Source organism: Bos javanicus, chromosome 21 (genome assembly GCF_032452875.1).
Source record: "Bos javanicus breed banteng chromosome 21, ARS-OSU_banteng_1.0, whole genome shotgun sequence".
Taxonomy (NCBI): Eukaryota; Metazoa; Chordata; class Mammalia; order Artiodactyla; family Bovidae; genus Bos; species Bos javanicus.
In genome coordinates, this window is record NC_083888.1 from 21,627,952 (window position 1) to 21,654,086 (window position 26,135).

Below are 26,135 nucleotides of genomic sequence, written 5' to 3' on the forward strand. Positions count from 1 at the left end.
GGCAATACTGTAACAAATTCAATAAAGACTTAAAAAATGGTCCACATCAAAAAAAAAAAAAAGAATCTTAAAAAACAAAAACTAATGGTATTAACCCTATTTAGAAGGAAGGAAGGGAGCGAGGGAAGGAGGGAGGGAGGAGGGAGGGGTAAATTTCCTTTTCCACTGCATTCAGAGACAAAAGGCAAACGTGCTGGTCAAATGGTACACGGTGGCTGGAAAACTCTATGGACACAGGAAGTAGAATTTGATCCTGGGATCAGCTCCTTACTAGATGAGAGACACTAAGCTAATCACCTACTTTTTCCTGCTTTCCATTTTCTCACCCGTAACTGTAAGCGTGTTGCAACAAAGATTTCCAGGGTCTGTTCTGGTTCTAAAAGCTCAGCGTTGTCTCGGCCAGAGCCAGCAGTCAATACAGAAAGACCTCTGTTCCAAGCGAGAGTTTATCGGCAGAAGCCCAGCCAAGGCTGTGCTTTGCTTCCCATAAATGTTTCCCTTTGAGTGTCCTTCTCTTGGTTTCATTTCGAGTTACACTTTAATTTATAAGCTGCTTCAAACCTTTTGAGTGATGGTCCTACATTAGTTAATTCTAAATTAGGCCTGTAAATTACTTAGAGACCAACAGGCACAGACTAGTAGAAGGGATGTCTTGAGCAATTTCGTGAATGACAAGATGGTGGTGAGAGATACTGAGGAGAGATAAGCATGCCTCTGATTCAACAGCGAGTCCCTGAGCTCTTCAGGTCCCAGGCACCCAGCAGGCTGGGCAGGCATGGGGCCTGGAGAGAGTCACGACCTGTGGGGCCATGTCTGCTCGAACTGACCACTGCCCACCCCCCACCATCCTGACTGGCTCCTTGACCTTTTGGACCCTGTATGCATTTGGTCTTGCTCCTGCCTTCGCTATCTGAGCCCCATCTTCAGTTCGAGAGATTGTAGGTTCCATCTCTGGGTCAGGAAGATCCCTTGGAGAAGGAAATGGCAACCCACTCCAGTATTCTTGCCTAGAGAATCCCATGGACAGAGGAGCCTGGCAGGTTACAGCCCATGGGGTCACAAAGAATTGGACATGACCGAGTGACTTAACACTAGCCACCCAGTTCTAGCTTTTCCCGACCAAGTTCCAGTAGGAAGATCTCATTTCAGGGGCAGCTTAAGACTAACCCCCAAACAGGGTTCCTAGAGAGTCAAGGAAAGTACTTAAAGCAGGATTCAACCAGCAAAAAGACTTTCCAGGGGGCAGACAAGTGAACAGACAGAATCTCAGAGAAGGAACCCAAGCACAATCACCCTGAACTGGGCAACTGATGGCCCCAGGGGATGAGAAAAAGGCATCTACCTACTCAAACTGAGAAAAAGAAAATAAAAACACTTTTCTAACTGAAAAATGAATTGATTTTGTGTGTCCATACTTGTTTGATTTGCAAAATAAAAGCAAAAGCCTGGGCAAGAGAAACACGGATTTGAAGCCAGACTCCAGCACTTAACACTCGGGTGGCCCTGGGCACGTTACTTCTTAAGCCCCAGTAAAATGGCGATAATGCTTATCTCAGAGGGCTGATGCAAGGATTAAAGGATATGGGGTACACAGAGTACAGGCAGGCACTCAGGCACAGTGTGCACTCTTCTCCTTGCCACTGTTAAACTTCTACCTAATTAATGTCTGTGGGGAAATGTTTTCTCTTGCACTCAAGCAAACTAACATAAAAGGAGATGGTTTCCAAGGCGACTGCCTCTGCTGAGGTTACAGGAGAAAATTAGGGGAGAGCTTTCTGAAGTCATGTCCCCAAGAGGGTGGGGGTAAAGATAGAGGAGGGCTAAGATGTTAGTTAGTGAGCTGTCACCAAGGCAGCCAATTTCTGTACCTGGGGAGTTCCTTGAAGCACTGACTCTTGCTTTGGAATTGGGAAAACTGCTCTGGTACCCGGTATCAAGGTCAGTGTAGAATCTTCTGCAGATGCTATCCTGACTCTTGGAAAACATCAAAAGTAGTCATACACAACTAAAGATTCATTTTTAAAGTCTAAAGTATAAAAAATGGCAGTTTCATAACACAGGGACCAATTCTGACTCCTGACTCTTGTGAAATTTTGCAGGGAATCAGAACAAAACTTTGGCTGTTTCTACTGCCAAAAAGTGTGAGAACTGAAAAGTTTAGTTGGAGACAATCACTGCTTTAAAGGTAGTGCTCTTTCTCTCTCTCTTCATGATTCAGTAGTCACAAGCTGGGCTCAGGAACCAAGTATTCGTATCAATACGAGATGAACTTAACATGAAATTGAAATGCAAGGAAATCCAGAGGCTTGGGCTCTGTCCTGGGCTGTGCACCACTCAGGCCCATCTTCTTTGTCTGGGTATTTATTCCCTCTACCTTTCCTGGAAGCTGCGCTGGGTCAGGGGATCAACACACAGCCTTGCTGACCCCATGAGAGGCTGACGAAGACTTTCCACAAAAGTATTTTCAGCTAGTCACTGAAGACTGAGTAGGAAGTAACTAGCCTGTCTGGAATTTAAGCAGCTTTATATAAACAGCCAAAGCTTAACTCTCTAGCCCTAGAAAGAGTACTTGCAATGAAAGACAGAAAAATGATACCGACAATTTACTGAAATCAAATTGGAAGGCTGGTACACTTAGCTTCTAGAATTTCACTCAACAGGAGAGTATGTACCAGGAACTTCACAGCATTTCTCAGGCAATAGCTACGTGTTCTTGCTATTGTTCAGTTGGTAAGTCGTATCCGACTCTTTGTGACCCCACGGACTGCACCGTGCCAGGCTTCCCTGTCCCTCACTATCTCCCAGAATTTGCTCAAACCACGTTCATTGAGTCAGTGATGCCATCCAACCATCTCAACCTCCGTCCCTCCCTTCTCCTCCTGCCCTCAACTTTCCCAACATCAGGGTCTTTCCCAATGAGTCAGCTCTTCGCATCAGGTGACCAAAGTACTGGAGCTTCAGTTTCAGCATCAGTGCTTCCAACGAATATTCAGGGCTGATTTCCTTTAGGATTGACTGGTTTGATCTCCTTGCTCTCCAAGGGACTCTCAAGTCTTCTCCAGCACCGCAGTTCAAAAGCATCAATTCTTTGGCACTCAGCCTTCTTTATGGGCCAACTCTCACGTCCGTACGTGACTATTGGAAAAAACGTTTCTTTGACTATACAGACCTCTGTGGGCAAAGTGATGTCGCTGCTTTGTAATACGTTGCCTAGGTTTGTCATAGCTTTTCTTTCAAGGAACAAGCATCCTTGTACCTAAGTGTCGGGCACTGTTCTAAAGACACATGTTGTAATTAAATTCTCACCACAATGTTGTATTAGGTACTCTTAGTAGCACACCTCAGACAAGTGAGCTGAGACACAGAGAGTTTAGAGAGCTTGTCTACAGTCCCAGTGCTAGCTGGTGGGGAAGCTGGTTATCAGATCCCCAGTCTGCCTCCGAGGACTGCATACCTGACCAGGTGCTAAGATATGAAAGCAGAGCATGAACACTGTTTATTTTGCTGTACTGGCTGGCAGGTTGTAGAGTCTTACGGGAGAAATTTGCTGAAGATGCTTCTTTCAAAACAAGGACTTTTGTGTTATTAAAGGTTTTGAGAGACCCGTTTTGTTTGACCCCCAAGAGGCTTGCAAGACAATTCCTGTGTGAGACGTCTGAGGATCGGTGACTCATTCCCAGGACATTTACTTTCCAGGGGCACGGACCTGCAGCTTGGGCTCGGGCGGGGGACACTTGGATGCTGCTCTTGGTCCACACTGCTGCACCCACCCTGACCTTCAAGCACCCACGGAGCTGGCGACCTGGTAATACATCACATGACTTCTGAAGAGCCTCCCAGGCTGGGAGGAAGAACTATGCATCCAGTAGCTGCCTTTGGAGCTCACCTCACTGGGCAAGTCTGAAGGCCTCGTTCTCTGCTCTGTCCATGCCGCAGAGCTGCCAAGGAAAGGAGAGGACGATGCAGGCCTGATCTCTTGGAGCTACGCCCACAAATTCCAAGCCTCTGGAAATTTCTGGTTATGTGGCCAAAGTCTGGGAGATGTCGGGTCTACTTGACTCTGAGAAAACACGTTCTTTTTCAAGAATCTGCTACAATCAAAGCGGACAGCCGCCGTTGGTGACGCAAACTCAAAGTCAGAGACACAGCACTGCCCTGACTGAGCGACCATCCTGTGAGGTCTTAACACTCAAGCAGTACTGCTGAATGAGTAAATCTGTATTCTCCTGGGTCTGAGCGGCCACTAACGCTCGATCGCTAACTACAGGCATATAATGCTTTCACTGTGCCTTGCAGATACTGCGTTTTGTTTTGTTTTTTATAAATTGAAGGTTTGTGTTAACCCTGTATCAAGCAAGTCTATTGGTACCATTTTTCCAACAGCATTTGCTTACTTTGTGCGTTTGTGTCACATTTGGTAATTCTTGCAATTTCAAACGTTCTCATTATCATTGTATTCGTTGCAGTGATATGTGATCGGTGATCTTTGATGTCATTATTTTGGGGCACCCCGGACCTGGGTCCAGATAAGACAGTAAACTTAAGCAGTAAATATGCACATTCTAACTTCTCCACCTACCGGCCGTCCTCCATCCCTCTTCCATTCCCTGAGACACAACAGTATTGAAATTAGGCCAATTAATACCCCACAGTGGCCTCTAAGTGTTCACAGTGAAAGGAGGGGCTGCACATCTCTTACTTTAAATCAAAAGCTATAAATGATTGAGCTGAAGTGAGGAGGGCATGTCCAAAGCCAGAAAAGGCAGAAGCTAGGCTTCTTGCACCAGTTAACCAAGCTGTGAAGGCAAAAGGGAAGTTTTTGAAAGAAAGTAAAGGCGCTACTCCTGTGCACACATGAATGATAAGAACGGGAAACAGTCTTATTGCTGATACGGAGAAAGTTTCAGTGGTCTAGACAGACGGTCAAACTAGCCACAAGATTCCCGTAAAGCCAGAGTCTAGTCCACAGCAAGGCCTGACTCTCTTCAATTCTGTGAAGGCTGAGAGAGGTGAGGAGGCAGAAGAAACTTCTGAAGCCAGTAGAGGTCATTTATGAGGTTTAAGGAAAGAAGCCACCTCCATGGCATAAAAGTACAAGGTGAAGCAACACATGCTGATGTAGAAGCTGCAGCAAGTTATCCAGAAGACCTGGCGCAGATGATTCATGAAGGTGGCTACACTACACAGCAGATCTTCAGCGGACCAGGGTCCCCCACCTCCAGGATCTACGCCTGCTGATCTGAGATGGAGCTGATGTAATCACAATAGGAATAAAGCACACAATAAAAGCAATGCACTTGAATCATCCTGAAACCACCCTCCCCCCCAGCCTCGGTCCAGGAAAACTGTCTTCCACAAAACCTGTCCCTGGTGCCAAAAAGGCTGGGGACTGCTGGTGTAGACGAACAGCCTGCTATTGGGAGAAGAAGCCATCAAGGACTTCGATAGCTAGAGAGAAGTCAGTGCCTGGCTGCAAAGCTTCAAAGTAGGCAGACTGACTCTCCTGTAGGGACTAACGCTGCTGGTAACTGGAGGTTGAAGCTCATGCTTATTTACCGTTCTGGAAATCCTACGGTCCTTAAGAATTATGCTAAATTTACCCTGCCTGTGGTCTATAAATGGAACAACAAAGCCTAGATGATATCACGTCTGTTGGCAACATATTCACTGAATATTTTAAGCCCATGCTTGAGACCTACTGCTCAGGAAAAAAAAAGAAAAAAGCAGATTCCATTCAAAATATTACTGCTTGATGACAAGGTACACGGTTACCCAAGAACTCTGATGGAGACGTGCAAGGAGATTAATGTTGTGTTAGCAGGTGTGAACCATCCATTCTGCAGCCCATAGATCAAGGAGTAATTTCAAGTCTTATTATTTAAGAAATACACTTCAGGACTTCCGGGTTGGCCCACTGGTTAAGACTTTGTGCTTCCACTGCAGGGGGCATTGGTTTGATCCTTAGGGAACTAGGATCCCTCATGCCATGCACGGTGTGGCCAAAAGAAAAAAGAATATACTTCATTAGGCTCTAGCTGCCATAGATAGTGGTTCCTCTAATGAGTCTGTACAAAAGTCAATTGAAAACCTTCTGGAAAAGATTCAATAGGCCATTAAGAACATGCATGGCTCACAGGAAAAGGTCAAAATATCAACATTAAAGAAGTGGGTTCCAACCCTCACGCGTGACTTTGAGAGATTCAAGGCTTCAAGGGAGGAAGGCACTGCAGATGTGGTGGAAACAGTGAGAGAATCAGAATTAGAAATGGAGCCTGAAGATGTGACTGAATTGCTGCAACCTTATGATAAAACTTAAACATAAATTGCTTCTTATGGATGAGCAAGGAAAGTAATTTCTTGAGATGGAATCTACTCCTGGAAAAGATGCTGTTAAGATTGTTGAAATGACAACAAAGTATTTAGAATATTACTTAAATTTAGTTGATAAAACAGCAGCAGAGTTTGAGAGGATGGACTCCAATTTTGAAAGTTCTGCTGTGGGTAAAATGTCATGAAACAGAATTGACTACTGCAGAGAAACTGTTTGTGGAAGGAACAGTCAATCAATGCAGCAGACTTTAGTTGTGTTATTTTAAGCCCCCTCAGCCTACAGTAACCACCACCCTGATCAGCAGCCATCAACACAGAGGTAAGACCCTCCACCAGTAAAAAAGATTACCACTTGCTAAAGAATTTTTTTAGCAATTTAGTATTTTTAATGAAGGGATGTATGTTGTTTTTTTAGACATAATGCTATTATACTTAATAGACTACAATATGGTATAAACACAACTTGTATATGCACTGGAAACAAAAAAAAAAAACTCCTATGTCTTGCTTTATTGTGGTATTTCCTTTATTGCAGTGGTCTGGAACTGAACTTGCATGTCTCTGAGGTCTGCCCATACATGAGTAAAAGAAGATTCCAAAAACATTACCAAAAGACAAACGACAGTGGGAGGAAAACTATTTGTAACACATAGGACACTGTATATATCTGATAGTTAAAGAGCTCTTGCAACTTGATAAGGAAAAAAGAAAGGAAAAGAAAGCAAGGTAAAGGCTACAAACAGGAAATTCCCAGAGGAAATCTGAATGGCCAATATATTTATGAAAAAATGTCAACCTTACCAGTCATCAGGAAAAAATACACGAAAATCACATACCCATGATCTCATGCAGTCCTGCTACCTGAGAGGTAGAATCATTGTCCATATTTTGTATCTGAGAAAACTGATGCTCAACAGAGGTTTTAACTCAACCAATAACTGACAGAGCTGGACTTGAATGCAGATTCGTTTAGTAAAAAGAAGCATTCATTCTAACACACTGTCCTAACCAATGTTTTGTGTGTGGTCAGATCCTCTTGGTCAAGTCACTTAACCTCTCTCATTAGACTCAGTTTTCTCATCGGCAAAATGGGATTCACAAAAGTACCATCACATAGGTAATCATGAGAATTAAATGAGATAATGTTCATATAAAATGCTTGGAACAGTGCTGACACATGGCAAACATTCAACTACCTGATTCATTCTTTCAACAGATAATTTAATGAATTCATACCCTGACCAGACACTGTTTCAGACTTTGGACATATAGCAGTGAACCAAAGTGCCCTTGATTTCATGGAGCTTACATTCCAATGGAGGAAACAGAAAAAAAAAAAAAAAAAGATGAATAAACAGAAATACATAGCATGTGGGATAGTGATTAGAAGAAAAATAATGAAACAAGAGAGTAGGGTGGGGTTATGATTTTAAGGAGGGAAGGCCTCACCGAAGAGAGATATCTGAATAAAGAGCTAAGACCAGGGGGAAGGAAGCCATTTGGGTATCTGAGAGAGGAAGGGCACACTTTCCTGATGGTCAGTGGTTAAGAATTCACCTTCCACTTGAGTCAGTTTCAATGAGGTAGATGAACCTAGAGCCTACTATACAGAGTGAAGTAAGTCAGAAAGAGAAAGACAAATACCATATAGCATACACAGGGAATCTAGAAAGATGGTACTGACGCACCTATCTGCAGGGCAGCGATGGAGACGCAGCCAGAGAGAGCAGACTTGTGGACACAGCTGGGGAAGGAGTGGGGGAAAGAATTGAGAGAGTAACAGTGAAACGCAGACATTACCATATGTAACATACATAGACAGTGGGAGTTTGCCGTATGATGTAGGGAGCTCAAACTCTGTGCTCTGTGACAATCAAAAAAGGGGTGGGTTTGGGGGGGAAGGTTCAAGAGGGAGGGAATGTATGTACACTTATGGCTGATTGTTGTTGTTGTATGGCAGAAACCAACCCAATATTGTAAAGTGATTATCCTTCAATATTAAAGATAAATAAATTTTTAAAAAATCTGCCTTCCAATGCAGGGGATGCAAGTTCGATCCCTGGTAGGAGAACTAAGATCTCACGTGCCTCGGAGCAACTAAGCCCACACACTGCAACTAGAGAAGCCCAAGTGCTACAACAGAGACCCAGCACGGCCAAAAAAAAAAGATATCTGGGGGAAGAGCATTCCTGGCAGTGAGGTCCAAGGGAGGGTTTGGGGAGCAGAGAAAAGAGCCAGAGTGGAGAGAGTGGTGAGAAGGGTGCTGGACAGACATGTAGCAGGTGAGAGCAGAGAGGGGAAGGGCCTTACGGTGCAGGGACTGTGCTTCACACTGGTTTTACGCTGTGAGACGGAAAGCCACGGAGGACTCCAAAAACAGAAGTGACAGAACCTGGCTCATTTTTTCACAGGGTCACTCAAATGGCAGAGCTGAGAGTAACTGAAAAGCGATAAGGCAGAAGCCGGGATACCAGTCGGGAGGTTCTTTGTAAGAATCCAGGGCAGGAATGATACAGGTGCAGATCAGAGGAGGCAGAGGCGGGATACATGTTTCATGTAGGACCAAGAATTTGCTGAAGGCTCAGACGTGAGATGAGAGAGAACGGGAGGAGTTCAGGATGAGCCCAAGGTTTTGGCCTGAGTAACTGGGACGGCAGAGTTGCCATTGCTGAGATAAGAGTCCAGAACAGAGGCTTCCTGACTGCAGGCCCTTTGGAACAATGAGAAATCTAGGGCACGGGGATCCAGTGAGAGGGGTGGCTGACATCAGCCAAGAGCCACGGTCACCGTCTCAGGGCAGGACTTCAGTCTGCGGGAGGGAGGCCCAGGGATACGAAGCAGGTTACCATGGGATCCTGGCAATCGAACCAGACAGGAGTCCAGTTATCAGAGCTGAGGCAGGAGGCCAACGATGGTGACTTGCAGCCAAATTACAGGGTGAGAGGCAGCCCCAGTCCATCTGCTTCTCTCTCTGGGCCTCAGGGATGGTGAGAAGGCTGGCTGATCAGGCGTCACGTGGCCTCCGGAGCCTGGGGAAGGAGCCCACACTGGGAACCAGAAACCAGATAGACCTGACTCCATATCTGTGCTCAGCTGCATCATCAGGGTGATGCTGGCCCATCACAGACTGACTCCAGGCCTTTAACACACTGGGCAGGGCCATGGAGCCAGGTCACTATGTGAAAGGTCCGGGCATGCAGAAACATGAGTCTCTCCTTTCATACGTGTCTGAGACCTTGCAGAAGGGAGCGAAGAAAAGGCAGCTCCTGGGATGGGAAGAGCTGGGGGTGACAGTTTGCCAAGGGACTGGGAAATCAGAGCAAGAAACACGCTGGGGGCGAGATAGGAACTAACTGCCACCCCCTCGTCACCAAGAGGACAGAAAGCAACTTGAAGGGGAACAGTTCAGACAAAGGGAGCAGGGGAAGCTGCTCTAGATGATGATGCTGGAGCCTGGCAGGTGGGTGGCTCCACTCAGAGGTATTAGGTTAAGCAGAGCTTAACCTGTGATTGGTCTAAGCAGTGTCTCTTTTGCTAAGAGTGCTCTCTGACTCCTTCCTAGACACTGATTAAATTGTTTTCCACATATTGTCTCTCCTAGCTAGAGTATAAGACATTCCCACCAAAATACAAAGAACTTTTAGAATTAATGCAAGGGGGATAATGTCTGTTGAGCTGTTGCAGCTTACTGTCTGATGATTTCATGAATGTATTTTCTTATTTTGTCATAAAGATACATATAACCATTTCACGACTTATTATAAAGAGAAAAATTTCTTCAGTAGGCACTAAACAAGAAATCGTATTTGTTTTCTATGACTGACAGATTAATAAACACTGGTAAACAATTGGAAAGAAAATCTTCATTTTTCTAATATGGAAATAATTGTACAAACTTGTTTTTTTCTTGAGTCACATTTCTCTGATGATCATAGATTTTCTTTGCATACTTGTATACTATAAATTAATGGCTTTTTCAGTTTTCACAGAAGTTCTCTACACTTAAAAAAAATTAATTTTTAAAGCAACATACCAGAGGTGTTGCAGAAAGAACCATGAAGCCCCAGTGAAACATGTGCTAAGCAGCCTTGGTCACTCACTAGGCAAGGGGCTCAACTCATGGCCCCTCAAGGTCCATGTGATTAAGTTTTGTGCTTCAGTAGATATGCAGACTTCTTATGTCATGAACTCTGGAGTCATTCCTTTTTTTTTTTTAGTTTTTTTAAATTGAAATACAGCGGATTTACGATGTTGTATTAGTTTCTGGTGTATAGCAGTGATTCAGATATATATATATATATACACACACACACACATATATACGTGTATATATATATACACGTATATATGTATCTATATAGTTTTATTTCCCCCCTTTGAAGTCATTCTTGAACAGTCAATACTTGGAACGTAAGATCTGCAAAGGCTAAGGACCTAAGGTAATGAATATTTTGGCTAAGGCAATAAATATTCAAATCAGAGTCAAAATTTTTGTTAGGTTAAATATCTTTGATATTTACAAAACAGCAACAAAGCCACATGTATTAATAACCTTACAAATATTTCTACTCCTTGAATATTCTTCCTATGGGAATCTATGTTTCAGAAACACAGATGACTCATACACAAAGATGTTTATTACTGTATGATGTGTAATAAAGAAAACTCAGAATCAATCAAAATATCCAAAATATACGGAAAGTGCTTATAAATTATGTCATTTGTGATGAAATATTATTTAGCTATTAAAATTATAAAGTATCTTAATAACTTAGGGAAATAATGATTACATAATGGTTGAAATTTTCTTAAAAGGTTATAAATACAGAGAATGATACCACCTATAAAAGATGCATGAAAAATAACTAAAATAAAACATTCAAAAGGAGACTTCTAGTTGATGAGATACAGATAACTTTTTCTGTTCCTTTTTCATTTTTTACATATTTTCTATATTTTATACAATTAGTATATATCACTTTTCAAGGAACCACAAAGAATTAGGGAACAAGCTATAAAAAAAACGCAATGTGTTACTTTTTTTTAATATAAAAGTTTAAAATGGAAGCTAAAAAAGAAAAAGAAACTAGAGTCAATGCTTTTCTGCTCAAGTTCTTGTGTACACAACCTGTCTCTCAAACTTGATTATAAGCTTCCTAAGTGGACAGTTATCTTTGACTCTTAACAGGCACTCAGTCAATATTTATTAATGGGTAAAGTCACACCAAGTCATAGTAGCTGTTTAATGTATATGGAAAGTGATTTTCAGAGTCCAAACAAGTATTTCCTCAGTATCTACATGTTTGGCTGGAGAAGAAACTGGCTACCCACTCCAGTATTCTTGCTGGGATAATCCCACGGACAGAGGAGCCAGGCGGGCTACAGTCCATAGGGTCACAAAGAGTCAGATACTACTCAGCGGCTGAGCACACACGTATGTTTGGACAGAATAACAATGGTGACCCATTCTAGTATTCTTGCTGGAATAACACCACGGTGAGAAGGAGACCAGTGGGCTACAGTCCATGGGGGTCACAGAGTCAGACACGACAGAGCGACTTTGCACACCCACACATGTATGGACAGGATAAAAATGGCTGGATTTGGGGAGGACGGCACTTTGGTCTGACAAGCAGCAGGAACAGGGATTTGCCCTGTGGAGGAGCATGAATGTGCAAGACTGTGGACAGGACTCTCTGTGACAGAAGGGCCAGCACCCCAGACCCATGGCTCTCGCACCTGCTTTTTGCTTCACACAAAGCTCTCAACTTTCAAATGCAGGACCCATAGTCCAGCAGGTGTACCCCAGGTGTCCCCACCCTCCAAGCACCTGCCCATTTCTCAATATGCAAGCAAACAGCAATGCTACATGAGGATAACCTGACTTAGTTCCAATTACTTTTTAAAAATAATTTTCGAGCTGCTGCTGCTGCTGCTAACTCACTTCAGTCGTGTCAATTCTCAAGCACTGGCAGCTTATTAACAAGAACAAAGTACTTGGAACTCACCACAGAGCCCAGCACTCTGTGGGTGACACCTTGGCTTCAAGCTGTCGCAGTAAAATAAGACAGCAACAAGCCCTACCTGCATGACACCCTGAGGTCATCTTTACCAGGCCCCTGGGAAGGACACTCATAACACCCCTATGTTGCAAATGCAGACATGGAGGCTTTTGGACTTAAACAGTGGCAGAGCTAGAACTCAAGCCAGGCAGATGCCAAAGCCCTAGAGGCAGTAGTGCCCACAGAGGTGGCCACAGACGAGGTGGTAGAAGTAATTACAGTGGTAGGAACAGCAGGGTGGGAGTAGAGGGTAGGAACAAAGCCAACAACAAGAGGAAAGACCTCCAAAGGCTCACCTCGTGCCAGGCACTGCTCTGACAGTGTCCTATGTATTAACTCATCCATTCCTCACGACAAAACTCTGACATGGGCCCTGCCACCACCCTCACTTTACAGATGATGAAGCTGAGGCTGAGATGTTAGTAATCTGTCCCATGTCACCTGGCTGGAAAGCGGCAGAGGCAGGATTTGAACTCATGACCTTTTGGCCATCATGCTAGGCAGCCTATGTGTGGCACTAAAGCTTTTATTCTAAAGCAAAATGCTTCCGAACTGTGGTGCTGGAGAAGACTCTTGAGAGTCCTTTGCAAGGAGATCAAAGCAGTCAATCCTAAAGGAAATCAACCCTGAATATTCATTGCAAAGACTGATGCTAAAGCTGAAGCTCTAATACTTTGGCCACCTGATGTGAAGGGCTGACTCACTGGAAAAGACCCTGATGCTGGGAAAGACTGAAGGCAGGAGGAGAAGGGGACGACAGAGGATGAGACGGTTGGGTGGCATCATCGACTCGATGGACATGGATCTGAGCAAACTCTAGGAGATAGTGAGGGACAGGGAAGCCTGGTGTGCTGCAGTTCATGGGGTCGCAAAGAGTCAGACACAACTTAGCATCTGAAAAACAGTAACAACAAAATGTCAGGCACTCTGGTCCTCAGAATTTCTTTTGAAGCAGACCCCTGATTTTATCTAACAGGTGGACTTCTCAGGAGAAGTTCCCATCTCTTCCAGTATTATCTGGCATAAAAAATTTTAAATTAATGGAACACAGCTCAGTCTCGGAAGCACTGTCTGGGGTATCCACGCTCTTCCTTACCCTCCACTACAGGAACAGCTGGGAGCACGTGAAGGGCAGAATGAATGTGGCTGTACTCCAGGTTTCTCGTTCAAGTTCTCACGGAGGCAGATGCTCCCGATTCAGGGTGTGGGGCCAGTGTTTCCCTGCCCCTAGCATAATATCACAGACCTCTACTCTGAGTGCCTAGAGACTCATGAGTTGCCTACTTTTCTCCCTCATTCTGTAAGTTTTCTACTCAACATGTATGGTTAGACAAAAAGGGGGGAAAGCACTACACGACTCTGTATTAAAAATATGACAACCATATTCTTGGTCACAGTTCCTATTTTGGGACAGAGGCACATTCCAGAGCTATTAAGTAAGCCCCTAGCTTTCTGGGCTTCTCACTATTTCCTTGGGCAGAAGAGAAGAACTTCTCATTGAAGTCAAAAGCAAAGGCAAAACAGGCAGCTAATCAAGCACAGAGATAGACAGCGGGGAAAAAATTACAGTTGCAAAGTGCATGTAGTTTGGGGGGTACAGACTCCTAAACAAAGTCTAGTGACAAATTCAGAAAACTATCGTTTGCTGGAAAAGAAACTAAGACATAAGACAGATACTAGCAATCGGTGAAAATCTTTCTTGGAAATAACGCATGATAAAATAATCTATAAATGTGGTCTTCTAAATCTCACGCAGAAGACCAAGGTCACTGCCCTCTCTATTATTAACTAATAGTATTTGTATAAAAGGGTATTGTTTCAGGGCTGGAAGAGAGCATGCTGTGCCCAAGTGCAGCACTAGCTAAGGTTTATGACCTTGGGAACAAAATTCCCTCTCACTTTTAAGTTCTGAGAGATGACTGCCACAGAAGCCACAAACTATGACGAACGAGCATACATAAACAGAATTTAGTTAGCGGCTTGGGAAGGAATCAGTTATCTTTACACCCTAGTTCCCTTAACTCAGTCCAGCTCCCAAATCCCTCAGTCCATGCTTCCATGCCTCCCACGATCTCAGATTACCTTATGGATAATTATGATTATACTTTACATACCAAAAAAAAAAAAAAAGCTTAGAGAGGCTGAGGGAAAGCCACGGATCACAGATCAAAAGAGCAGTGGAGCCAGAGCTTGGACACCCAAGCCACACTCTTCGGCACACCACAGCCTACTCCTGCCCAGGACCTAAGGGAGGCAGAGGCTCAGGGCAAGTTCACCTTGCAAGCTGCTGCCATGACTTCAGGAGAAGGGAGAATGAGGTGGGAGAGGGTCAGCAGATACCATCAGCTCTCAGAGGGAGCTGAAGGTAGAGATAGATAGAATTTCTGAAGACCATCTGAAGGCACAAGAGAGGCTGTTCTGAGGTCTCTGTGGAGACTCTCATCCATGACTCAAGCCCTAACTATTTTGGGATCGTCTCTGAGAGTCCACGATCATGGAACGAAGGCATAGCAGCCGTCCTTCAGTGAGGGGCAGTGGCCGCGTGCAGGCTGCCCAGACCTCAGGGCCAAAGCTGAGCGGGTTCACCCATCACCAACTGGGCTACAGTCTTCTGCAGAGAGGCCAGCTCACCCATTTCCACGCTTCCTAAGCTTCATACAGAAATACGTTTCTGCCACCACAGTGGTTGCAAGAAATTTATGAATGTATTTATTGATTATCTATCAATTAGTGAGAAGAGAAAAAGAAGAGTAGTTAATCCTCTCTTAGAGGAGGGAAGGAGCAGGAGAACACAAAGGCCTCACACGTCAGTTTGTTCGTTCAGACGCCCACCAGCGTGTGTGTGTGTGTGTGTGTGTGTGTGTGTGTGTGTGTGCACTCCATAATTTAAGGATAAGCCCTTCTGCACAGCCTTTCAGATTAACCACCACCATTTATTGTGTGGAATTCTGCCAACTGGAGATGCGTGATTTTTTCAGGTACCCTCTTCCAAAATGCATGTGCCTCAGAGTAGTGAAGTGGAAGTTAACATTTTTTATTTTTTAAATTGAAATACAGTTGATTTACAATGTTGTGTTAAGTTTCTGGTGGGCAGTAAAATGATTCAGTTATACATATGCGCATTTTTCTCATATCCTTCTCCTTTATGGTTTACTAGGGGATACTGAATAAAAGTTCCCTGTGCTACACAGTAGGACTTTGTTGTTCATCTATTTTATATACAGTAGTTTGTATCTGTTAATCCCACACTCCTAATTTATCTCTCCCCAACTCCTTCTCCCCACTGGTAACCATAAGTTTGTTTTCTAAGTCTGGGAGTCTATTTCTGTTTTGTAAATAAGTTCATTTGTATCATATTTTAGATTCCACATATAAGTGATATCATATGGTATTTTTCTTTGTCTGACTTATTGCTACTTAGTATAATAATATCTAGGTCCATTCAAAAATTTTTATATAAATTTAATCAGAATATATCTATATATTTATTTATTTATTTGGCCACACTACTGGCTTGCAGGATCTTAGTTCCCCAACCAGGAATGGAATTATGCCCTCGGGAGTGAAAGCGTGAGGTCCTAACCACTGAGAACTGCCCCAGAACACTTTTCTTATAATCCAAACAAGCACTTTAGCCAAGACACAGTGACCTGACTGGCTGCTGAAGGAAAGGAGGGAGCACAGACCATCTGAAAGCACTGGGTGCTCAGGGCACGCGCAGCCTTAACCTAGGAGTGCCGACCGCAGGAGCGGCCACCCCCACGTGCGCCTACTGAGACTGGAAGGATGGCTTGTGTGACTGAGAAAGTGAATCTTCCGCTGTGCTTTATTTTATTTCACCTTAATTAAAGATTTAAATATGGCTAGTGACTACCATGGGCCTCCCTGGTAGCTCAGCTGGTAAAGAATCTGCCTGCAATGTAGGAGTCCCCTGTTCAATTCCTGGGTCAGGAAGACCCCCTGGAGAAGGGATAGACTACCCATTCCAGTATTCTTAGGCTTCCCTGGTGGCTCAGATGGTAAAGAATCCGCCTGCAATGCAGGAGACGTGGGCTTGATCCCTGGGTTGGGAAGATCCCCTGGAGAAGGACATGGTAACCCACTTCAGTATTCTTGCCTGGAGAATCCCCATTGACAGAGGAGCCTGGTGGGTTATAGTCCATGGGGTAGCAAAGAGTTGGACATGACTGAGCGACTAAGCACAGCACAGCAGTGACTACCATATTGGACAGCACAGGTCTTGGCAGGGTGGGGAGAATGGGAAGAGCACAGGGGGGAAAAAAGGAAGTCAAAAGTGATAAATATAAACTTTCTGTCTCAGAACTATAATTTGTTGCTATGTTATTTTATCACATAGGACTCAAAGAATGCTTTGACAACTACCAAAAACATATACCAACTCCAATTGGTTTTTGTGAAAAGAAATAATCTTTGTAGTGGGCTTAATGCAGTGTCTGGCACACAGCCCACACTCAACAAATGCTGGCTATTATTAGTAGCATTTTAAGGTTCATGTTGCTACTTAAGTCTTCCATTTGTTTCAATTCAACCAATAAATCTTCTGTCAATCATTTTTGAAAGAATCTTATAAAAATTTTAAAGGAAATGCAGCAATGGAAAGCCATTAACATGGAACCAGGATTTGTAATTTCGGTTTCTCCTATATACTTGCTACAGGAACTCTGGGCCTCACTACACCCCTGTGTATTGGGAGTGGGTCTCAGAAAAATCAGGTTCCACATCTGGCCCACATCTTGCTGCCTGCAACAGGGTTTTCTCCCATCAGACTGTTTCCTAAATTAGTTAGATCTTATAAACTCTCAGTTACAAATAAGATGACCCAACTTTTTTTAAAGAAGTCAGAAATGTCAAACATGTGATTAGTTTTTAGTGACACAGTTTGAAAGAACTAGATGAGTTATGTGAAGGTTAGGAAAGGACAGTTGCACCCAGAGAGTGCTATACAAATAGATGTCCTCTGTGTCTCTCTGTAGCTGCCTGACAATCAGGCTGCACAGTCAACAGAGGCCCTGGCTGTCATGCGGACTGAAACACGCCAGAGACCAGCTGGCCCTCCCCTGACCCTCAGAGAGAGGACAACACTCAGTTCCTCTCTCTGCCTTCCATGTACACAAGCCAGGCCCTGCCCAGAAACGGGAGGGCTGTGACCCTACCCATTCCTGACTGATGACCTGCCTCTTGCTAAGGGCTATCAGAACATAGCCTGAAAAGCTTACTTTGGTTTACTCATCAGGTAACTCTGTGTTCTCCAAACAAGAGCCCAATGGATTAGATGAAGAGTATACTTTCAGATCCTCCATTAGAATAGAAAATTAGTCTTTAACCAATATTAACACAGTACTATGCTTACCAACTGGAGAAGGCAATGGCAACCCACTCCAGTACTCTTGCCTGGAAAATCCCATGGGCAGAGGAGCCTGGTAGGCTACAGTCCATGGTGTCGCTAAGAGTCGGACACAACTGAGTGACTTCACTTTTCATTTTCATGCATTGGAGAAGGAAATGGCAACCCACTCCAGTGTTCTTGCCTGGAGAATCCCAGGGACAGGGGAGCCTGGTGGGCTGCTGTCTATGGGGTCACACAGAGTCGGACACAACTGAAGTGACTTAGCAGCAGCAGCAGCATGCTTACCAACTAATGTATGCAAGATCAAGTAGAACAGTAGAAGTGAAAACATTCTGTAAACTCCAAAAGGATCTATAAACAAAAAGGAAGTGGAATGTGTTTAAATAATACTTGACTCAAGAACCTCTGCTTCTGTACCATGTTCATGGATTAGAAGACTCAGTATTAAAACATCAGTTTTAGATTCACCATCATTATAGATTCAATGAAATCCCAATTAAAATCCAAGCAGGCCTTTCTGTAGAAGTCAATAAGCTGAGTCTAAAATTCTATGGATAAGCAAAGGAACTACAATAAGCAAAAAAATTTTGAAAAAGACCAAAGCTAAAGGACTCCTGTTACCTATTTTCAAGTCTTCCTGTAAAGGTACAGCAATCAAAACAGTGTGATATTAGCGAAATGATGGAACAGAAGTGGAACAGAAGACAGAGTCCAAAAACAGACCCACACATATATGGTCAATTGATTTTCAACAAAGGAGCCAAAGTGGGACTTCCAGTGGCTCAGACTCTGCACTCCCAATGCGGGGCCCCAAGTCTGATCCCTGGTCAGGGAACTAGATCCCACATGCCAAAACTAAGAGTTCACATGACCCAACTAAAGATCCTGCATGTAGCAAGGAAGAAGGAAGATCTCGATGCTGCAACTAAGATCCAGTGCAGTCAAATAAATAAGTAAATAAAAATATTAAAAGGTGCCAAGGCAGATTCAGTAGGGAAAGGAAAGTCTTCTCAACAAATGATGCTCAACAACTCGACATCCATATGCAAAAAGAGCCCTCCAACCCACTCTTTGCATCACATTAAAAAAATTAACTTGAAATTACTGAAGTATAAAACCTAAAACTATAAAACTTCTGAAGAACACATTGGAAAAAAAAGTCTTTCTGACTCTGAATTAAACAAAGAAGTCTTAGATAAAATATAAAAGATAAATCATAAAAGAACAAATTTTGATAAACTGGACCTCATCAAAATGTAAAACTTATGCTCTTCAAAACTTTAAGAAAATTAAAATAACCCACATAAAATAACCAAATAAAATAAAATTAAGATAACCCACAGATCAGGACAAACTGTCAAATACATATCTATTGAAGAAAAGGTATCCAAAATAAATAAAGAACTCTAACTATTTAATAATAAGAAGAAGAAAACTCCTTTTTAAAACTGGGCAAAAAATTTAAACAGACACTTCTTCAAAGAAGAGATAAGAATGGCAATAAGCATACAAAAAGATGCTCAATATCGTAAGTCATCGCGTACTGTGCATGCTAAGTCACTTCAGTCGTGTCTGACTCTTTGCAATCCCATGGACTATAGCCTGCCAGGCTTCTCTGTCTATGGGATTTCCCAGGCAAGAATATTGGAGTAGGTTGCCATGCCCTCTTAAGTCATTAGAAAAATGCAAATTAAAACTTCAGTGAAATACCACTACACATGTACTAGAATGATCAACTTTTTAAAACTGATACACTACCACCTCACACCCACTAGGATGCTGCTGCTGCTGCTGTTATCAAAAAAAAAAAAAAAAATTCAAATAAAACCAGCAAATAGTAACAACAATGTGGAGAAACTGGAACCTTTGTACACTGTTGGCAGGAATGCAAAATGCTGTAGCCACTGTAGAAAACAGTATGGGGGTCCCTCAAACCATTAAAAATGGGATTAGCATGTGATTCAGCAATCCCACTTCTGGGTATGCATCAGAAAGAATTCAAAGCAGGATCTCACAGAGGTGTTTGCATACCCATGTTCATAGTAGCATTATTCATAACAGCCAAGATGTAGAAGCAACCCAAGTGTCCATCAGTAGATGAATGGGTAAACAAAATGTGGCATATATATACAATGAAGTGTTATTCAACCTTGAACAGGAAGGAAATCCTGTCACATGCTGCAATATGAATGAGCCTCAAGGGCATTATGCTAAATGAGCCAGTCACAAAAAGACAAGTATTATATGACTTCACTTATATAATGTACCTAGAGTGGTCAGAGTCATAGAGACAGAAGTAGAACAGTGGTTGCCAGAGGCTGGAGAATGAAGGAATAGAGTTGCTGTTTAACGGGTATGGAGTTCCAGTTTTATAAGATGAAAATGTTCAGGAGATTGGCTGCACCACAACGTGTATATGTTCAACACTACTCAACTGCACACTTAAAAATGGTGACGATGATAAGCTTTGTGTTGTGCTTTTTAAATCATAATTAAAAAGATAAATAAACTGAAATACCAAGGGCTGGAGAAAGTGCAGAGTCTCTGGAACCTTGCTGGCAGGAATGTGAAATGGTACAGCCACTGTGTACAGTAGTTTGGCAGTCTTTCACAAAGGTAAACACACACTTACGTTTGATCCAAAAGTTCTGCCACGAGGTGTTCACACAAAAGCTGGATGTGAGTATTTTCACTCACAACTTCCCCAAGGTGGAAACCATCCAAGTGCTCACCAAGTGATGAATGGATAAACAAATTATAGTCTCTCCCTCCAGTGGAATACTACTCAGCCACAGACAGAACCAAGTATTGATAACTGGGCTCCCCTGGTGGCTCAGTGGTAAAGAATCCACCTGCCAACGCAGGGTACTCGGGTTCCATCCCTGAGTTGGGACCATCCCCTGGAAAAGGAAATGGCAATCCACTCCAGTATTCTTGCCTGAGAAATCCCATGGACAGAGGAGCCTGGTGGGCTACAGTCCGTGGGGTCACAAAAGACACACGGACACAACTCCGCGACTAAACAACAACTGATAACTGCAGTGTAGTGGGCTGAATCATGTTCCTCCAAGAAGATCTGTTCAAGTCATAACCCCAAATACCTGTGAATGTGATTTATTTGGGAAGAGAATCTTTGCAGATGCAAACACATTGCTGCTGCTGCTAAGTTGCTTCAGTCGTGTCCGACTCTACGCAACCCCAGAGACAGCAGCTCACCAGGCTCCCCCGTCCCTGGGATTCTCCAGGCAAGAACACTGGAGTGGGTTGCCATTTCCTTCTCCAATGCATGAAAGTGAAAAGTTAAAGTGAAGTCGCTCAGTCGTGTCCGACTCTTCACGACCCCATGGACTGCAGCCCACCAGGCTCCTCCGTCCATGGGATTTTCCAGGCGAGAGTACTGGAGTGGGTTGCCATTGAGGTTATACTGGATTAGGGTGGTGTCTTTATAAGAGAAGGAAGGGAGTATTCGAACACAGGCAAACAGGAAAGGCCATATGGAATAGAGGCCAAGAGTGCAGTGACAGCACCCAAGCCAAGGGACACCAAGGACTGGCGGCAGCCAAGAGACGCTCGGAGGAGACGAGGAGATAGAGTCTTCCCTGGAGTCCCCAGAGAGTATAGCCTTATGGACTTGACTTCAGACTTTCAGCCTCAGAACTGTGACAGAATCAATTTCTGTTGTTTAAAATGTAAGCCACCTAGTTGGTGGTATTTTGCTATGGCAGCTCTAAGAAACACATACATGCTACAATAGGGGTGAGTGAGTCTCAAATGCAATTTCTATGTCAACAAATTCTGCTTCTGATTCCATGTGGAGGACACTCTGGAAGAGGCAAAACTGCAGATAAGTGGTTCCAGAGGCAGGAGGTGGGGATGGAAACAGATTACAAAGGGATGTTAAGGGAACTTTTGCAGGATGATGAAACTGTTCTTAACTTGGATTGTGGTGGTAATTATACAATGTAAAACTGTGAATCATAGAGAGGTCAGGGCTTCCCTGGTGACTCAGTGGTAAAGAATCTGCCTGCCAACGCGGGAGACACGGGTTCAGTTCCTGATCTGAGAAGATCCCATGTGCCTCAGAGCAACTAAGCCCATATGCCACAACCACTGAGCCCGTGCTCTAGAGCCAGAGAGCCGGAGAGCCGAAACTACTGAGCCCACACATAGCATAAGCCCATGAGCTCTAGACACCATACGCCACGAGAGAAAGCACCGCAACGAGAAGCCCACGCACTGCAACTAGAGGCTAGTCCCCCCTTGCTACTTGTACTGTATACAAATTAAACCCTAAAACTGTTGGCTTAAAAATAATTTATGCTTCTGGGATTCCCTTTTTTTCTCAGTTTGACAAGTCTCTTGGGAAGGGGCTCCTATCAGCCTAATCAGGGAAAATGTGAGGACCAAAATACCAGTAATAGTTAGAGATTACAACCCATCGGATAATATAAGAAATCACTAAACCATATAAATATGTAGAAATAAATAAATGTATAAATTGAAAGTGTGATGAGAATCCAGATAAATTACCTCCTCACAAAATACATATTAATTACAAAGAAGAGTAACTTTAGAGTGGAGAAGACTGACAAACACCACCTGAATTAAGTGATAAAAGTGAACATCATGCAAATGAAAAATCCCCCACTTCACTGGATACAAAATTAAAATCAATTTTGGCTATTCCTGCCAAAGACGCATAATCTAAATCTAATCTTGAAGAAACATCAGACAAACCCCAATCGAGGGATATTCTGCAAAAGAACTGGCTTGCGACCTTCAGAAGTGGCAAGGTCACACAATTCAAAAATGATTTTTTTAATGTCATAAATAAAAGACGGAAAAATTGTCCAGAAGGGGCTAAAGACAATGTATGTGCTCTGAACTCTATCCTTTTGCTGTCAAGGACAGTAAAGGGACATCTAGGGGAAACCTGAATGGGGTCTCAGGATCAAATATCAATAATGTGTCCACAGCCATACCACCCTGAAGGTGCCCAAGCTTGTCAAATGGTAGTAACACATCACTGTTAATTTCCTGATTTCACGGCTCTATTCAGCTCATGTAGAACAATAGCCTTGCTGGTGGGAAATATACATGGTCGAGTATTTGGGGCTGACAGGGCATGAGATCAGCAACTTATTCTCAAGGGGGAAAACAGAGCTATTTTTACTGTACTCCCAACTTTTCTATAAGTTTGCAATTGCTTCAAAGTTTAGAAATTACTCAGAGAAAGAATCCTGGGGAGCCCAGGGCCTGTCACTTTATCTCATCCAATATACCAGGGGAGGGACACTACAGTTCGTTCTGTATTCCTCCAAGGCTGACAGGAGTACCACAAAATTGGAATCTCAAACCCAGTACCCCTTAGCGATGGCCTATTTTCTGAAGCACGAACTCCAGCATAAAGTAGAGATCTAATTTATTTGGATACTGAATGACCCAATAGGCCAAGATGTAAGATAGCTTGACTGCTAGAAGTGGCTTTCTAACGCAGGCCTTATTATGGTGAGATTCCAAAGTCATTATACTCAAGACAAGATTCCAGTGTACTAAGGCACAAACCGGTTCACAGAGTACTTTTTCCACCTTATACTTAAGAGTTTCTATCAGCACTCTCAAACGGAAGCCTCCGTTTAAATAATATTACTTCTGCTTTACGGGACATCATCAAACAAGTGAACCAGATTTCACCACAGAGAAAGAAGACAGTACTTTTAAAATAGAGAGGCATCTAAATGAATACAGTTATACTTCATTTTAAAGTTTATATCTCAGATTTAACACTTAATCTTAAATTGTGTTAACGAAAATGTCAGGCTCCTAATTTTTCAGAGACTGCTGCTGCTAAGTCGCTTCAGTCATGTCCAACTCTGTGCGACCCCATAGACGGCAGCTCACCAGGCTCCCCCGTCCCTGGGATTCTCCAGGCAAGAACACTGGAGTGGGTTGCCATTTCCTTCTCCAATGCATGAAAGTGAAAAGTTAAAGTGAAGTCGCTCAGTCATGTCCAACTCTTAGCGACCCCATGGACTGTAGCCTACCAGGCTCCTCCATCCATGGGATTCTCCAGGCAAGAGTACTGGCGTGGGTTGCCATTACCTTCTCGATACCTAAATCTAATTCAGATTTCAACAACAATATCATATACCATTGTCTAAATCACTGATTCCACATTGTTTTGAATAAGGCTTTCAATAACATGAGTGATTAAAGCACTCTGTGACGCTACTCCTCTAAACAAAATATTGACCACTTATCTGTGCCATAGATTTGTCCTGTCTGATACAGTGGAAGCCAGTCACATAAAGGTGGTGAAACATAACTGGTACAAATTAAGATATGCTTTAAGTGCAAAATACACATGAGATTTCAAAGACTTCATTTAAAAAAAGAAGATGATGAAATATCTCATTAATTTTTTAATACTGATTATATGTTGAAATAATATTATTCTGGATAGACTGGGTCAAATAATTATTGAAATTATTTAAGCAATATTAAAATTAATTACACTGATTTCTTTCTCTTTAACACGGTTTAAATGAAGGAATGTTTAACTGATGTATGTAGCTCACAGTGTATTTCCACTGCTACATTAGACCATTTGCGAAACGAATAACAATGGATTTCCCAGAACACTACTGAACTTTATCCTTTCATATCTAATCTTTTCAAGGAAAATTTTTGCCTCTTTTACACTCCACTCAGTTCAAAGAAAGTATAGTAAGTATTGGGAATTCCCTGGTGGCCCAGTAGTTAGGACTCTGCTTTCACTGCTGAGGGCCTGGGTTCGATCCCTGGCCAGGGAGCTGAGATTTCACGAGGTGTGAAGGAAGCAAGCATCTCGGGTACCTGGAACTCGGGGGCACTGCTCCGCAGCTGGCTCACGTTGGGCAAGGATCCTCCGTGGTACTGTGTAAGGCGCAGCTGCTGAAGCTTCTGAAACTGAACCTGGGGACAGAGAGAGTTCAAAGCTGTTGAGACACGACAGCAAAGAGCTGAAAGAAGCATCGAAGTACAGTGTTATGCAGCGACATGGTTCAAGAGTGAAAGTCTTGGTTTCAATTTCTTCTCTACTTAAAACCTTCCAGTTTCCGGGGCTTTCTGGGTTTTGATTCGTCTATTTTAGGGAAAGAATTTATCCATGTTCTAAATGTCCCAGGCATGACTCAAAGACCTTCTTGCACAGTCTTTGAGTGCATATGTGTGTGGGGGGCAGGGGGCGGAGGGGGGAGGCGGCGCATGCAAGCACAATCTTTAACAGCAATAAAAGAAATTTCTTAAAAAAAAAAATAAGCCACTGCCCATGATTCTAACATACTATCTTCCCTTCTCCATGCTCTTTTCCAGTCTCCATTTACTTTTAAGTGTAATAACTGCACTGGGACTTCCCTGGTGGTCCAGTGGTTAAGGATCCTCCTTCCAGTGCAGGGGACGTGGGTTCGATCTCTGGTTGGGAAACTAAGATCCCACATACTGCAGGGCAACTGAGCCCACGCTATAACTAGAAAAAGCCTGCATGCCCCAACAAAGACCCAGCACAGCCAAAATTTAAAAAAAAAACAACTGCACAGTGGTGATCACAATATAGGCACAAGTCTGCAAGCTTACATCACAACTCTTTTTTCTATGATATTATATAAGCATTTTAAATGGCTACATAACATTTCTTCTTCAGCATTACTGACTTAGAATACATTTCAAAGAGTGATTGCTAAGTCTTGGGTTTGGGCTTTTAGATGGCTCTCAATACACACTGCCAAAATGTTTTCCCAGAGGGTATACCAATGTATATGTGAGGAAACTGTTGGGCCAAAAACTCACTAACACGGGATATTATCCTTAATTAGGGGAAAGAAGGAGACCAATTCAACAGGTATAACATGGTGTCCCACTGTTTTAATATGCTTTTCTTCTGTAAGTTCTTTCTTGCTTCATTTTTCAAAAGGCAGTAAACTGGTTACGGTCCTTGTAAATCCCAGAGTGGTCCAGTTTGATCTTTGAGAGTTCTGTTTCTAAAACAATAAATTACCTCTGTGGTTATATAACCCTTGGCACTTGTAATTCATGTAGGGAAGAAGGGGGTAGCTGGGAACCCTGAGGCAGAGTTGTGCCCTTTCGTTACTCTGTCTTTGCCTAATAATCATAAAAAGTGCCAGCTATGAGCCCCGAAGATGAGCCAGATGCTGTCCTCAGATGCTATGCCCACTTTATCCCTCACCCTCTCAACAACCACCAAGGGAGACCAAGTGCTCCTGCTTTTATAGCCCTGGAAACCCAGACTTAGGGAAGGTCAGAGACCTGCCCAAGGTCGCACCGTGGAGGGGCCTGAGCTATGGCAAACTCAAAACCCACATTCTTCTTTCTGCCGT

The 26,135-nt window shown here is 43.2% G+C and overlaps 1 protein-coding gene across 2 annotated transcripts in view; it reads right to left on the reverse strand.

The window, feature by feature from the left end:
• CRTC3 (CREB regulated transcription coactivator 3) overlaps positions 1–26,135 on the reverse strand; it is a 96,058-nt gene that overhangs the window by 61,779 nt on the left and 8,144 nt on the right. For both annotated transcript variants that reach the window (XM_061394503.1, XM_061394502.1), the window contains exon 2: positions 24,616–24,714. In XM_061394503.1, coding sequence (XP_061250487.1) covers positions 24,616–24,714 — 99 coding nt within the window. The remainder of the gene's footprint in view (positions 1–24,615; positions 24,715–26,135) is intronic.